Source organism: Penicillium verhagenii, assembly GCF_028828195.1.
Source record: "Penicillium verhagenii strain IBT 33310 chromosome Unknown utg000007l_segment0_segment0, whole genome shotgun sequence".
Taxonomy (NCBI): Eukaryota; Fungi; Ascomycota; class Eurotiomycetes; order Eurotiales; family Aspergillaceae; genus Penicillium; species Penicillium verhagenii.
The window spans coordinates 2,663,713-2,679,163 of record NW_026643171.1 but is presented as its reverse complement, the minus strand read 5'-3'; the positions used below and the strand labels follow the sequence as shown (position 1 = coordinate 2,679,163).

Sequence of the window (15,451 nt, the reverse complement as noted above, 5' to 3'; positions counted from 1 at the left end):
ATGCGAGTAAAAGTTTCAGAGTCTGGTTTCAAGGTGTTCTCGGTTCCAAGATTTCATTAAGAATAAACAATAGTATTTTTTGCATATTTGACAGTAGAATCGTATGTAGTATATGCATGTGCACAGTTAATCTACTTACCAGTCTGCATGCGTAAATGTAATTTGAAAATCAAACTGGAAACGCCATATTATATACTTTTCCGCCAAGTATTTACCAGAAATTATTTAATCGCGAGTCATGATATCGTGTCGCGAGATACCACTGCGCTCACACATAGCCCGGAAGATACCATCCGACTTATCGAACAACGCAAGCGGCGAATCCATCTCAGCGATCTGGCCCTGATCCATAACACAGATCCGATCGTAGTGAATGATCGTGCGAAGACGATGCGCAATACAGAGCAGAGTCTTACCCTGGAATCCCTGCGCCATGGTATGCTGGATCTTCTGATCAGTCTCGAAATCAACGGACGATGTCGCTTCGTCACAGACGATAATGCGTGCATCGCGAACCAGAGCTCGCGCGAGAGCCATGAGTTGGCGCTGACCGAGCGAGAAGTTCAGACCTTCTTCGTCGACAGGAGATTCGAGGGTCAGACGGTTGGCGGGTCGGGGCTTTGAGTCACTACCCGTGACTGGGGTTGTTGTTCCAGTTGCGGGCTGTTCGGGGAGATCGACCTCTGGCTCGGTGCCGAGAGTTTCCTCGCCGATGAGGTAGGCCCTGCGGAGAGCGGACCAGAGCTCCAGATCGGCGTGCTCGTTGAAGGGGTCAAGGTTTGAGCGAATGGTTCCTTTGAAGAGGGCTGGGTCTTGTGGGATAATGGCAAGGCGGGAACGAAGATCGGACAGGCCGATGGTTGAGATGTCGACTCCGTCGATTTGGATGGTGCCGCCGGACAACTCGGTCAGGCGGAACAATGCGGACATGATACTTGATTTTCCGGCACCGGTTCGGCCGACGATACCGATGCGCTCGCCTCCTTGCACGTCCATGCTGAGACCCTTCAGGACCAAAGGCAACTCTGCTCTGTATCGCATTCGGGTGTCCTTGAACTCGATGCGGCCCTTCTCGGGCCAGCTGGCAGGTACCTCGGCGAGGTGCAGAGGCGCTTCCTCTGCAAGCTCGGTGCCGTAGTAATGAAGACGCTCAGTCGCGTTCATGTCGTTTTCTACCTCGGCAAGTTGGCGAACGGTGAACTGGAGCATCTGCGCGATAGAGAGGATGTAAGACAGAATCAGGCCGGAAATACTGGGAGAAACGTTGAATCGGGAAGTGACAACCAAAACACCGATCACGAAGACTAGGCAGGTGGCTACACCGTCAAGTCGAACGCTGAGCCAACGCTGGTTGGAAAAGGTCAAGAAGTAGGCACCGTTCATCACGTCGATGGAGTCACGGATGCTTCGCTCGAACTGCTTTTCAACGCCATAGGCGCGGATACATGCCACACCAGTGATAGCTTCGCCGAATCGAGCATACACGCTCGATCGCAGAACGGCCTCGTGACGCTTCATTTCACGGGCAGATGCTCGGTAGTAGTTGGAGGCCAGAAGAAACAGAATGACCATGGGGACAAGGGCGATAACAAACTGATTACGGTTAGTGCATTTTCTACGAAGTGTTTGAGAATGTGATTGGGAAAACTCACGTAGTAGAAGAAGACGATGATCAAAACCATGACGGAAATAATCATGGTCATCGTCAATGCGTACATACGAATGGCATCAGACAGTTCATTATCCATGACTGCAACATCCTTCGAAAAGCGGTTGGTGATACGTCCAAGAGGAGTAGTGTCGAAGAATGACATTGGGGCGCGCAGAACACGAGTCATGGCACGTTGAAGCATCGTTCGGCTAGAGTTGGTACCGCATGTTGTCATATAAGTCGAGAACGTAAACATAATGAGGACAACACTAGTGGCCAATGCAGCGTAGATACCGATGTATGCGCCAGTCGAAAGATGAGGGTATTTGTCGTCGGTCCAGTACGAAAGCCACAAGCTGGTCCAAATATTGGCGACATTCGCAAGAGCAAGAAAGAACAGAATCGCGATAGCGTTAAAGTAGCTGCCGGATGCTCGAATATAGGCCTTCCATACACTCCAGCCTACAGATGATGTAGCCTTCTCTTCTTGCTGCATCATTGAGACGCCAGTGGGCTTTGCAGGCGCAGCTTTCTTGGTAGTTGCTTCTTGTGTTTCTTGCACCTTTTCGCCTGCTTCCTCGGTCTTTTCGGATTCTTCATTGGCGTCCTCTTGTCCGGATGTTGCCATGAGGCGCTGGAACAGCTCATTATCGCGCATGAGATTGTCGAATGTGTCAACTGCGTGAATTCGGCCTTCATCCATGACCACAATGCGATCGCATCGGTTCAAAACGTGAAGCTGGTGAGTCGCAAGAATTCTGCAGCGGTCCTTGAGTAGTCCGCAAATAGCCTTGTCCATGATGTGACGGCCAACATGAGCATCAACGGCAGAGAGGGGGTCATCCATGAGCACAAGCTCGGCGTTGAAATAAATGGCACGCGCAATGTTCAACCGTTGCTTCTGTCCACCGGAAACTGTGATACCACGCTCACCAATCTCGGTGGCATCACCGTTGGGTAGAATCTTCAGATCGGGGGCCAATGCACAGGCATCAATGACATCGTTGTACCAAGTCTCATCATACTCTTTGCCGAAAAGGATATTGTTGCGCACGGAAGTATTTTGGATCCAGGCGTACTGCGGGCAGAATGCACGAGTGGTACTCATTCGGACATGGCCCTCGGTAACACGCATATCACCAGCCAGGGCAGAGAGCAGAGAGGTTTTGCCACAGCCGACTGTTCCAATGACGGCCAATAGTTCATTACGTCCGATCTCGAGATTCACTCTTTGCAATTTGAATGGCTCTGCCGCTTCTTCCTTGTCGTTCTTTTCGTTGTCTTTGGCTGCCTCGAGGAGCTTGGCGGCCTTTTTGTCGACCTTGCCGGTGACGGGCTTCTCGTTCTCAGTTGGCAAACGCTCCCAGGTGAAAGACGCATTCTCGATTTCAATAGCATTGTGCATGTCTTCAATTTGTTTGATATCCTCCTTCTGCTCTTCTGCGAGCAAGAATTCTTGAATACGGGTCAGAGCAGTCATAGCATCACTGACCTGACCGAGGACCATGGGCAACATGTTGAGCGGCATACGCAAAGAGTTGAACAGGGCGAGGGAAGAGAAAATGTTGGCCGGATGGAGATTATGGCTTGTCAAAGCGTAGGTGATAAAGGCGAGCATGGAGGCGAAGACGGGAATAGACATGGATACACAGAGGATGGCATTGCGGACTGCGAGAAGCGTCTGGATGGAGCGAATCTCCTGGTTGCGAATTTCTTTCAAACGACCAAGGAAACTGCTTTCCCATCCAAAGAACTTGACAAATCGGACAGCCTGCAAAATTTCTTGTGTAAGAGATACACGTTGGTCGGTGACCTTGTTGATGGCCTTCCGGCGCTTCACTAAGAATCGAACTGCAAAGGTCAAGAAAGGAATTCCGAATACCAGCAGTGCGTATCCCGACAGGCAGCTGACACCAATGTTGACCAGGAGCAGAACCAGGGTCACAATGATCGAGATGGGAGCTGTCCAAGTCATGTGGAACATGCCAGCGGCAAGATTGATCCGGTCGACATCGATACTCATCAGGGCAATGATACGGCCGTTGCTCCATCCACGACCATCACCCGCCACTCCATTCTTATTTCCGGCAGCTTTGGGGTCTTCCGCTTTAGACTTGTCCTTAGGATCTTTTTTCAGAGCTTGGTCTCTGGCCGTCTCCAGTGCAGCTACCTCATCGTCACTTGCCTTTCCACCGGCTTTGGCACGCGCAGACAATTTCATTGCCTTGTTGAATACCAAGGAAATCAAAACTGCGCGCACTTGTCCGCCGACCATCTGACCTCGGTACAAGAATTGGTTCGTGCATAGACTCTGCAGGGCTTGGATCAAACTGATTCCGACGACAAAGCCCATACCCCGACCAATGTTCGGGGCGGGTGTTCCAGACTCTTTGGCATCCCAGGCCTCCGTGGCGAACTCAATCAGATATCGCGTCAAGTAGGGCGCGAAAACCAATAAAAGCGAACTGAAAAACTGACAAACACCGCCAAGCAAAAATTCAAATCGAAATGTGTCGTACAAAGCGGCGGTGAGTGGACGTTTACTGTTAGTTGCTGTACGACGTTCCAATGCGGCATCTAATCGACCTGCCAAGATATCGACAGTGCGTTCCGGGTTAACAGTCCAAACATCTTGAAGCTCAAGGGGGCGAAGATATCCAACCTAGACAAATCTTGTCAGTTATTTCACCCTTGGGGCTCTTCTACCAAAAACTTACTTTCATTAAAGGGGACATCCATTGGAAATAAACAACACTCAGGAAGGAGGCTCCATATTCTTTTGACACTGTTCGTTCCTCTGGGACAGGCGGCGGTGTGGACCATCGCAGAGGGTTAAGCCTCTTGTGCCATTTCTTCTTTTTTGTTGACTCTAACCCATTAAAATTCAGACTCGGGGGCTTTGTTTCATCTCCTGACGTTGATCTAGCACTTGCTGCCTCGGCCGGTGGCAGTTTTTCATCGATGACGACGACCTGAGGCGTCGGATCGGGTGTAGTCATGATGACCGCCGTATATCCTCCAACAACTCAACAATATGATGAAGCGTGAAAGGGGGGAAAACGATAAATCCCCAAGCTCAGGGATTTCCGAGAGCCGAGATCACCTATAAAAGAAATCTACACGGCTTTAAGGGCGTTAGCGCCGAGGCCAAAGTTGGTGGGGCCGATAAGCGGGATTCCAGGCTGAAACCGGAAAAAAGTCATGGAATTCCCCAGGTATGTGTAAAACAAAAGAACATTACATGTAGAACGAGTGCAAAGATGGGGTAATTAAGAAGATTCGGTGAGTCAATGGTGAGTCAGGCCCATATTTCCCTGAAACTCAGATTCAACTTTCAGGTTTATGATTCGGACATTTGAAATGCACGAAATCCTGTACATAAAATCATGACTCGAAAGTTTTCGGGAGAATGCAAGGTCCGAGGGTTGACATCGGATTTATGCCTATACATTATTATAATCCCTTTAATATCACAGTAGTAGTATTCTGGCTATAACCAATGGTTTCTAATGGTTTGGACTAGTAGATAACGGAAAGCAAAATTTCAAGCCTTTTCTAGCCGAGCTAGACCTGAACCCCGGAGACATTTGTTTTCTTGCCCTTCATCCCTAGAAACATAACCTCAATACACATCAACCTAGAACAACACACGATCTTGTCCAGATGCAAGATCGAGCACAGAGAACAGAGAAAGTACTGATTAATGCAAATCGGGGAATGCCAAAAGAAGACAAGCTCATCGTATTCGCATTCGCTTCTAACTCATCCATGGTTTTCCCCAGTGTATCGGGAATCGGGAAATTCGAGACTCCGTGTTCCGAGTTGGATAAAGTGCATTAGTAAGAATCGATCATTTGAGTCAAAAGAAGACGTCAAACAAGCCCCAATGCTTCCCCCTAAACCGCTTTGCGCGAAGCTTGCGAAGAAAAAACCCAGAGTGGGTCTCGGTTCATGGTCCTTAGGCCTCCAGTCACGGGGACGCGATAGATTGGGGAGTCCGGCATTGGGCCCCACATCCACCAAATCCGCCAGGAGACGCTGCCAAGCGCAACCAGCCGCAACTATTACTGTTTTTAGTTGGGACTTCGTTACTAGGTACTTGTACAAGTTGAGGAAAATATCCTTCGGAATTTCGCTGCATTTCGAAAGCTTTTGATTCGCTGCCGATAGCAACAACTTCTAGACCCTAGCCTATGTAGTAGATGGCCATATCAGCCTATCTTTACTAGCACCTATCTTCCTATCGTTACATCATGAGAAGGCAAAAAACTGCCGTCCGGAAAACTATCTATCAGTTTTGTGTGCTGGCAATGTCGAACTGCAGACGCATGCAAGTCGAGCATCAGGTCACCTGAACCACCGTGTATAGTAGGATCCTGGTCCTGGTCCTGGTCCTGGGCCTGGGCCCTCATTCGTAAATCAGCTAGGCTGATAATTCATCCCGATGTTGTCTCTAGCTCTTTAGTTCTCAATGCCAATTTTGACCTTCTTCTCCGGGGGAGGGATCACGTGGTCCTCAGCGCTACCCTTCAGGTTAGGGAGCTCAGTCACAGCTTGGTTGATGATGTCCAGAGCCTGCTTGATCTCCTCCTCGGTGATCACCAGCGGTGGGGCAAGTCGAATAATGTTCTGGTGGGTCGGCTTGGCCTAATGGTACCACGCAAATTAGCTTTCTTTTCATACTTGTAGATCTCTTGGAAACAACAACAGTCCTCTCTCTCAAAACTTACCAGCAAGCCCTTCTCCTTCATCAGCATGCACAGGTCCCAGGCAGTGTGGCCGTTGGTCTTGGACTCGTCAATGACGATGGCATTGAGAAGACCCTTTCCACGCACAGTCTGAATAAGCGGGGACTTGAGATCCTCCAGACCCTTGCGGAAGATATGGCCGAGTTCTTCAGCCCGCTCCACCATGTTTTCTTCACGAACCACCTCCAGGGCACGAATGGCTACAGCGCAACCTAATGGGTTACCGCCGTAGGTTGAACCGTGGGTACCAGCCTCGATTGTGAGCATGACGTCCTTGCTACCCAGCACACAGGAGACGGGGTACATGCCACCAGAAATGGCCTTACCCAAAAGGACCAAATCGGGCTTGATTCCGCTCCACTCGTGGCAAAGGAGCTTACCAGTGCGGGCAATACCAGTTTGAATCTCATCACAGATCAAGAGCACATTGTGCTTGTCGCACAGGGCACGGGCTTCCTGCAAGTAACTCTCGTCTGGGACGACAATACCAGCCTCACCCTGAATGGGCTCGACAAGGAAGGCCGCTAGGTTAGGTCCAGCCGCCTCAAAGGCCTCACGGAGGGCAGCCTTATCGTTGTAAGTGATAGGCTTCTCGGTGCCGGGGATGGTGCATCCGATACCAGGGAGGTAAGGGCCGTAATGTTCGCGCGATTCCGGGTCAGATGACAGTGAGATGGCGGCGAACTAATGCAAGGAACCAATCGGTCAGCCCCCAATTATGCATACGTCATGTTTCACGAACATGGGATTTCGGAGGGGTAACTTACTGTCCGACCGTGGAAGTTGTTTTCCGCACTCAGAACAATTGCCTGGTTCTCTGGGATACCTTTGATCTTGTAACCCCACTTCCGAGCAATCTTGATTCCTGTCTCCACGGCTTCGGCACCAGTGTTCATGGGCAGCACCATATCGAAGCCAAAGTAGCTAGTGACGAATTGAGCGAAGCGGGGGAAAACATCATTGTAGAACGCGCGCGAGCTTAGAGTAACCCGCGACGCTTGATCAACGAGGGCTGCAATCAATTTGGGGTGACAATGTCCTTGGTTGACGGCAGAGTAGGCAGAGAGGAAGTCAAGGTAGTGACGTCCTTCAGGATCCCACACCGAGGTACCCTGGGCGCGGGCAAAGACCACAGGCAATGGGTGGTAGTTGTGGGCAGCATACTCGGACTCTGTCTGAATAGCCTCACTGGTTGAAGCAGCGTGGTAGTGGGAGAAAGTCCCATTGGACCCGTTGGCAACCATAGTGGATTTTGCGGGGAAGAAGTGAATGGATGAGATAGGAACGGAAGGTCCACACTGAGTAAGAAAATGGGAATTGCAGTACAAGACTGAAAAAAAAGTGAGAAGGTTAAAGGAATTTGTTTAAAGAAGTAGATTGAATCTCCAATGAAAAAGAAAAAAGAGAAAGAAAGAAAAGGAAGCAAGGGGGACGAATACTTGTACTTTGGACCGTGGGATTGGACCGTGGCGTATAGATCCGCCGCTATTCCCCTAAGTGCAAGTGCTATTCCCTTAAGTGCAGGTTGTCGCGAGCTCTTTCATCCCTCCACCTCTGCTGTTCCCTAAGCGCAGGAATACACGAGCGGTCGCTCATTTTTGCTTCTGGTCTCCATCACATTACCTATCAGCATACTAATCTCTCCAATCAGCTTGTTCCTATTACCGGCCCGGCCATTGAATTCCCCGCGGTCGCTCTTTTTGCCCTGGTTGATGTCATGCTCGCCGTCGCGGCATCCACCATGCGAATCTAAGATCCCCTTGTGACCAGTAATCGTCGCGGGCTTGGCCCGAATGTCATAACTGCTAGCTTTTATTCGTCTCAAAACATGTCTTCTGTCAATACCCTTTCCCCGCGTCGCGCCGCTGGCACCCCGGCCGTCAAAATCCTCCTCCTCCTGATCGCCTTCCGCCTCGTCAATGCGCTCACCGTCCGAACATTCTTCCAACCCGATGAATTTTTCCAGTCGCTGGAACCAGCATGGCAGATCGCGTTTGGAACAGGCTTACAGGATAAAACTCAAGGGGCTTGGTTAACTTGGGTAGGTGTGGGAATTACAGGTCGCGCGCGTGTGCGACACGTCTCGGATAAGTGCTGATCAAGTTTTGATTAGGAATGGCAACACCGACTTCGATCCTCCCTCCACCCTCTCCTTTTCGCTGCAGTTTACAAAGCGACCGATGCGATTTCCTCGCTTTTTTGCACACCTTCGACGCGCGCCAACCTCCTGATCGCCGCCCCCAAGACCGTACAGGCCGTTCTGTCAGCTTTAGGTGATTACTACACTTGGAGACTCGCGAGTCGCATCTATGGAGAAGACTCCCGTGGCGCGTGGGCGGCTTTAATAGCCACTACGGTGAATCCTTGGCAATGGTTCTGCTCGACAAGAACTTTGTCCAATTGCCTGGAAACAACGCTTACGATTGTCGCGCTGGATCAGTGGCCGTGGCAATGGTCAGCTGGCTCCCCCGCCGCCGATAGCCGCAAGAATGGTGGGGAGAAGGCCAAGGCCCAGGATCGCCGAGTACTACTGAGCCTTCGCAAATGCCTGTCGCTAGCGGGCGTTGCCTGTATCCTCCGCCCAACTAACATTATAATTTGGATCACGTTGGCTGCACTCGCTTGGCTTCGGATCTCCTGGAGTCTGCGTGCGATTCTTGTGCGCGAGGTCCTTCTTTGCGGGTCTTTGATCTTAGGTTTCTCATCGGTGGCAGATCGCCTGTTCTATGGGATTTGGACATTTCCTCCCTTGCGCTTTCTATACTTTAATATTGCCCAGTCACTAGCAGTCTTCTACGGCCGTAATAATTGGCACTACTATGTGACCGAGGGCTACCCGCTTTTACTCACCACGCTGATTCCCTTTGCCGTGCCGGGTCTATATTCTACTTTGACCAAGCGAGTCTCAGCTTCTTCGCCCTCTGAAAAAGTACAGGCCACCACGCGTGTACACTTGGCAACAATATGTATATTGATGCCATGCGTACTGTCCCTTATTTCGCACAAAGAAGTTCGCTTCATCTACCCTCTACTCCCATCTCTCCATATCCTGGCCGCCCCTCGTCTAGTGCAATTCTTTTGGCCAGCTCTCGCATTCAGTTCTCATACCCTTCGCAGACTTTGCCTCCTATTTCTCCTCGTCATCAATGGGTTTATTGCGATATATACGACCGTATATCATGCCCCGGGGCCACTGGATGTGCTTAGCTATCTGCGTGGCCAATACGAGGGACATTCTTTGTCAAATAAGCATACATCTGGCTCAGAAAACAGATTAACGGCTGGGTTCTTGATGCCCTGTCACAGTACCCCATGGCGCTCTCATCTGGTTCATCCTATTCATGCGTGGGCACTTTCCTGTGAGCCTCCAGTCGATCTCAACGAGGCGCAAAAGGCTGTCTACCGTGATGAGGCCGACCAGTTCTATGACGACCCAACTCACTTCCTACAAGAGAACATGGCCGGTGGGCTGCGCTACCTACCAAGGCAACCAAGCTACGTAACTGGCTTACAATCCCCGAATCCAGACCTCCACGAATGGCCTGATTACCTTATATTCTTCGCCCAGCTGGAGCCCACCATGCGCAATCTTGTTCGCGGCTCGTATGATGAATGCTGGCGCACATGGAACACAGCCTGGCACGATGACTGGCGTCGCCGCGGTGACATTGTCGTGTGGTGCCTGGACCCCGCAGAGCAAGATGCCTGGCGTTCGCACAAAGCAGCGGTTCGTAATCAAAAGGACTGGATTTCCTTCCCTCCATCTTTTCTCACGTCCTTTCCTCCAGCCTCCTCGCTTTCTTCCGCATCCCTAATGCGATTTTTCAAGTCCCACTTCTCTTCAAACCTTTGGTCATGGAACAAACCTTCCTTGGTCGATAATTTCTTATCATATTTCCGATCAAGAGGTGGCAGTTGGCAACTCTCTCTCCCATCCTTCCCCTCGCTCTCCTCCCTTTCTTTCACATCTCTGCGGGGCTTTGTTGAGTCACATCTCTTCTCTTCGGGCACCTGGTCATGGGGCAAACCTTCCTTGGTGGATGATTTTCTATCATATTTCCGACCAAAGGATCCCAGCTGGCATGATCAGCTTCCACCTTGGCCTGAGTGGCTGGGAGGCCCTTCTAAGAGAAAGATCGATAAACGTGAGCGTGAGCTTTGGTCATAATTTAGGACCTTTGTGGTCGAGTCAAGGTTCCATTGTGAACTCGACACGGGTTGGTAAATGGAAAGACCCATATAATGTTTCTGCTACATATCTGGTTCGATTATCTAGCAAGTTCAACTTTTGTACATACTAATCTTTTACATTCTTTTGGGAAATTATATCCTTGTTATATACTACAGTACTCAAGTGCTTGTACTTCAAATGTTCGGAGATCGTAATAAATAGGCACCTATACTTACCCGCAGGTGGACTATATGTCTGCTGCAACTTGGGCAAGCTTTTGGTGCAACTCGGGCGTGACGTCATCGGTTATGACTGAGATTCTCAAATCCGATTGGCTGGAAATACTCAGATCCGTTCAAACAAGGTGTCAACCAAAATCCTGGGATAAGATTAATTTAATCCGTGTGTTAGTAGGCTCACATTAACTTTCGTCAAGATATCTGCGGATTTCTGTAGTGGCCCTCCTTGGGTCCGAAACAAAATCATGGCCGACAACAGCGGGATCCAGTCCATTCAATCGAGCAAAATCAATCACACCATGCAACGCACTGTCTACCTGTTTGGCCAACCTATTGCCCACTCCGTCTCGCCAGCCTTCCATAACACCATCTTCAAGAATGTCGGCTTGCCATGGCGTTATATCAGACTTGATTCAGAGGACATCGAGGATTTGAAGTGGCTCATGTGCCGGGAAGATTTCATCGGAGCAGCTGTCACAATGCCTAACAAAATATCGACGATGGACCATGTTGATATGCTGACTCCCGAAGCACAAACAATTGGATGCATCAACACAATATACATACGTCCGAATCCAGAAGGAGGTGAAAAGAAACAAATCTACATCGGTACAAACACAGACTGGATCGGCATCCAGCGGGCCCTCCTCAATGCGGATCCTGACCTTCCAAAACATCTGCCAAAGCTCCCGGCACTGGTAATCGGCGGAGGGGCAACTTGCAGATCTGCGATCTATGCTCTCACAGAGGGGCTCGGCTCTCAATTGGTTTATCTGGTCAATCGCGATCCTCAGGAGGCCAGAGCTGCTATCATGGCCCTAAAGCAAGCGGGTTTGCGTCAAGAAATCCGTTATTTGGAAAGCGTTGAAGATGCACAATCAATCATCGAGAAACCTATTGTGGTAATCAGTGCAGTGCCAGATATTCCGCCCAAAACCGAGCTTGAGCATACTGCCCGGGAAATTGCCACCTCGATTGTCCAATCCAACACTGGCCACACATCTCCTCGGTTATTTCTAGAAATGTGTTACACCCCTACGCCGATGACGTGGCTGGCGACTCTGGCGCAGCAACATGGTTGGAACATTATTGATGGACTTGATGTCATGGAACACCAGGCTATTGAGCAGTCCGTTCTATGGACTGAACGATCGCGCCAAAGCTTGCCCACGGGATTGGCGAACAAGGCAATCCGTGAAGCTCTTCAGCGATGATTCGACAGTTCAAGTTTGGGAACTGGTGTTGGTAGAATCATGGGCTGAAAATTGATGTCAATTCATGCTTGTTTCAGTTGTACGAGCCAGGTCGAGAATATGCGCTAGACCAGGAGACAGATTTCTTGAGAACATTTGAAGGTAGCTAGTAGGTACCTGGGCAAGATTTGAAGCACTTGAGGGTGAATGGATTTCACATGTGTACTTGGATTAATTGAATTCTCATTGCTCAAATGTACCGGTGAAGGAACTATCCAGTGATTTTTATCTACTCCTCAACTCAAAAAACCTACTAGTATCTTCCAGCTTTCGTTTCAACCATGGACCAAGTGGGGTCTAAGAGCACGCAAAATTTTTGGGTTAAGAGTACAAAAAACAATCTCGCGTGTGGACGAAAAACCCCTCCTTAACCCGCGCGCAGCCTCACAATGCTTTTACGCACCGCTGTGGTATTATCGGAGCGCGGTGTGGTAAAAATTAAGCATCACTTTTCCACCCTCTCTTCTGAGATTTTACCCACAATTTCTAGCGTTGGACAATGAATACGATTCTATGTTGCATTCGATGTTTGACGGGCTTCAATATTCAATTTCCGCTAATCGGTCTCGTGGTACTCCCGAAGTCCATCCAGATGTCGTCAAAGATATCGGTCCGAATGCACCTATGGACCTCGATAGAGTAAAACTATGGATTTCAATTATCAACCCTGCGCTTTTCTATCCAATATCTCATCTTGCCCAACTCTTCAAAGCTCTATTCTCGCTCAGACTCCCTACTGAGAATGTATTCCCGACGCTCAATATCCCATTCCGGAAGAACAACCGACAAAGGTAAAGGATCATTCTGCGGACCCTGGTAAATATCCGGATCGATTGTTCGAATCTTAGCATCTCTCGGCAAACGCAACTCCTCCTCATCTGGAAGACCTTGGCTTTCCATTGCGTTCATTTCGCTCAAAATCTCAGGTGTCGCCTGCTGGCGCAGCAAGGTCCAGAAATCTTCATCTGATAATTTCCAAAGCGCCTCTTCTTTCACACGGCCTGAATGAACCAGGTCTCTGATTATCGAACCGGTTCGCTTGTAAAGATTTGCCTGAGCCCGGTTAGACCACACGTCTCGGTCTGTGGCTTGGTATGCCCGAGCGAGAATAAGTGCGTGGTTTTGGTCCTCGAGGACAAGCAGGCGGTTATGAGAAGAGGCGGATGGGAATGCTTTCGTGGATTGATATATTTCTCTTACTTGGTTAAGGCTAAGTTTTTCGAAAGCTAGTGCGTCACGAAGAGCGTAATCGAGTCGATCGGCACAGAGGTGTGGTGCTGGCATTTCAACCAGCCGGAATAGATCTTCTTCGAGGGCCTTGAGATTACCAAAGCCATATTCTGTGAGAATATCAGGCAACTGTGTGGTTTTTAAAAATCTACTTTTGTGCACTTCGTGGTAGCTTTCTTCTCCGGGCTTGGATAGCGCGTCGTCAACGACATGGCTAAGGCTGGTATGGCTGATATCGTGCAGCAAGGCGGCAATCTGTTCTTCCACGCTGCCTCCTACGGTGCGCACTAGTAGAAAGGCACCGACTGAGTGCTCGAAGCGGGTGACTTTGGGCCCGAATCCGAGGAATGTAGTGACTCCGTGTTGACAGATACCCTTGAGGCGCAATAACTCTGGGCTTCGGAGGAGATGTATAAGTACGGTTTCGGTGATACTGTGTTCGCCGTATACTTGGTCTCTGATGAGAACATTTGTCTCGGAGACCGTTTCCATTGTTTGGAAAACCCCTGTCTTGACCTGTGACGCCATTGTTGAAAGGGAATGCTGCCGAATCGAGAAAGTCAAGCGCGGGGTAGAAATGTACCTAGTAGTCGATAACATTTGAACACTTAGCCTTAAAATCACTTTCAGCGAAAGGTTAAATGGATAAAGACACGCTAATATAACAATCAAGCTTGCCTCAAGTGCTATTTACAGTCCCTAAGTTATACAAGCGAATGCTAACCATAATATTCTCATCACTAAATTTCACCAGGGCAAGTACTCGAACTTCGAATACACTCAGTAGACTGCAAAGGAACACCAGTTGACGGGCTTGAAATGTAACTAACCTTGGAACTTTGAACCTGTGAACGATTTGGTAAATCACCAACTTGATGTCTTCCACGTGCACTTGAAAAGCGGAACAAGATTCAGATACTTCAATGTTTCCAAGGTTGTTGAACCTTCGGAAATCTCCGTGGAAATGACGCGCCCACTTCAACCTGGTATATTTTGTTCCCCGCATCCGTCATTGGAACCTTCCACCTCAAAGTGCTCCAAATCATCACAAACATCCACCTACAGATAAGGGCATGAATATAATACATACCAAATAAAACGAATTATGAGTGTCACAATCCACCCCAGGGAGCCCCCACCAATGGGCGAGCTGGCAACGATCATCCAAAAGTCCCTAGAATCCAACTTTACAACCGCCACAGCCCGCGTCGTCGAGTGTCCAGATCTCCGTCAACCCCCCTTCAACCTCGCCGCAGCCGGGCTCTCTGGAAACCCCTGTATCGCCGATATCGGCGGACAGCCCAACCTATTCCCTACCCCGAACCTCAACGCCACATACTCACTTCTATCGCTCGCGAAGGACATGCAGATGTCTCCCTCGGGGGGCTCTCTAATCGGCGCGGGCGCGGCCCCGTTCCAAGACCTTGGGCACAACGCCGAGCTCGCGCCGAATATAGCCTGGGCTTCGGAAGAGGATTCGACGCTTACACCGGATTTTGATCAACCGGATTCACTGCGGGTGATTAATAACACGCGAGTTATAGAGGTTAATCGGGAGGGCTTGTCGTCGTGTCAGCATGCGGATACTGCGAACTGTGCGCTGATGATGAATTTGTATGGGTCGACTGGGGAGGCGGGTCCGGTACTTAAGATCTCGGCGAGGGGGCGGGTCGGGGAATTGAATTTCACCAATTGTATACGGCTTGGGCTAAGGGAGTTCTATGGGGATTCAAATCCGATTAGTCTTGGTGGAGTATTTCTGCTTAAGGCTGGGAAGGCTAAGTTCCATGTTATGCCTGATTTCCCGAAGGAGTTACCCTTCCGTGATCGAGAGCAGCTGGAGAAAGAGTGGCTTACTTATCATGTGTTTGATGCGCCGGTTGTTTGTTTGACGGTGATGCATAGTGCTGATCCCGAGAATTTGGGGTTGCGGATGGAGCATACTCATTGCTTTGATGCTGAGGGTGGTCGCAAAGGTGGGCACTACCATTATGATGTTGCTGGGGAGGAAGAGGTGGAGTATGAGGCCTATTTTCACCCGGCTTCTATACTTTATAGGATTGATCAACCCCAGTGAACGTGAACGTCGAGAAGGTGAATGTCAAAAAATCAAGTTAGATTATATGCACATGTGTAACAACAACCTTGGTACTAACTAA

General features: G+C 49.6%; 6 protein-coding genes across 6 annotated transcripts; 3 read left to right on the top strand and 3 right to left on the bottom strand.

The window, feature by feature from the left end:
• Positions 1–225: 225 nt before the first annotated feature.
• On the bottom strand, positions 226–4,650 carry N7466_007654 (ATP-binding cassette transporter YOR1; the record flags this gene model as incomplete). Its single annotated transcript, XM_057167043.1, has 3 exons — positions 226–1,593; positions 1,653–4,313; positions 4,369–4,650. The coding sequence occupies 3 exons, from the start codon at positions 4,648–4,650 to the stop codon at positions 226–228; spliced, it is 4,311 nt and encodes a 1,436-aa protein (XP_057020084.1).
• A 1,462-nt stretch (positions 4,651–6,112) lies between these two features.
• car2 (ornithine-oxo-acid transaminase) lies at positions 6,113–7,643 on the bottom strand (the record flags this gene model as incomplete). The annotated part of the gene is made up of 3 exons (XM_057167042.1): positions 6,113–6,298; positions 6,382–7,083; positions 7,167–7,643. The coding sequence occupies 3 exons, from the start codon at positions 7,641–7,643 to the stop codon at positions 6,113–6,115; spliced, it is 1,365 nt and encodes a 454-aa protein (XP_057020083.1).
• Positions 7,644–8,227: 584 nt separating this feature from the next.
• On the top strand, positions 8,228–10,567 carry gpi10 (putative glycosylphosphatidylinositol-alpha 1,2 mannosyltransferase; the record flags this gene model as incomplete). The annotated part of the gene is made up of 2 exons (XM_057167041.1): positions 8,228–8,440; positions 8,513–10,567. 2 exons carry the CDS (start codon positions 8,228–8,230, stop codon positions 10,565–10,567), a joined length of 2,268 nt encoding a protein of 755 aa, XP_057020082.1.
• A 487-nt stretch (positions 10,568–11,054) lies between these two features.
• N7466_007651 (shikimate dehydrogenase family protein) lies at positions 11,055–12,023 on the top strand (the record flags this gene model as incomplete). Its single annotated transcript, XM_057167040.1, has 1 exon — positions 11,055–12,023. One exon carries the CDS (start codon positions 11,055–11,057, stop codon positions 12,021–12,023), a length of 969 nt encoding a protein of 322 aa, XP_057020081.1.
• Positions 12,024–12,776: 753 nt separating this feature from the next.
• On the bottom strand, positions 12,777–13,820 carry N7466_007650 (uncharacterized protein; the record flags this gene model as incomplete). The annotated part of the gene is made up of 1 exon (XM_057167039.1): positions 12,777–13,820. One exon carries the CDS (start codon positions 13,818–13,820, stop codon positions 12,777–12,779), a length of 1,044 nt encoding a protein of 347 aa, XP_057020080.1.
• Positions 13,821–14,397: 577 nt separating this feature from the next.
• Positions 14,398–15,369, top strand: N7466_007649 (uncharacterized protein; the record flags this gene model as incomplete). The annotated part of the gene is made up of 1 exon (XM_057167038.1): positions 14,398–15,369. The coding sequence occupies one exon, from the start codon at positions 14,398–14,400 to the stop codon at positions 15,367–15,369; it is 972 nt and encodes a 323-aa protein (XP_057020079.1).
• Positions 15,370–15,451: the final 82 nt, after the last annotated feature.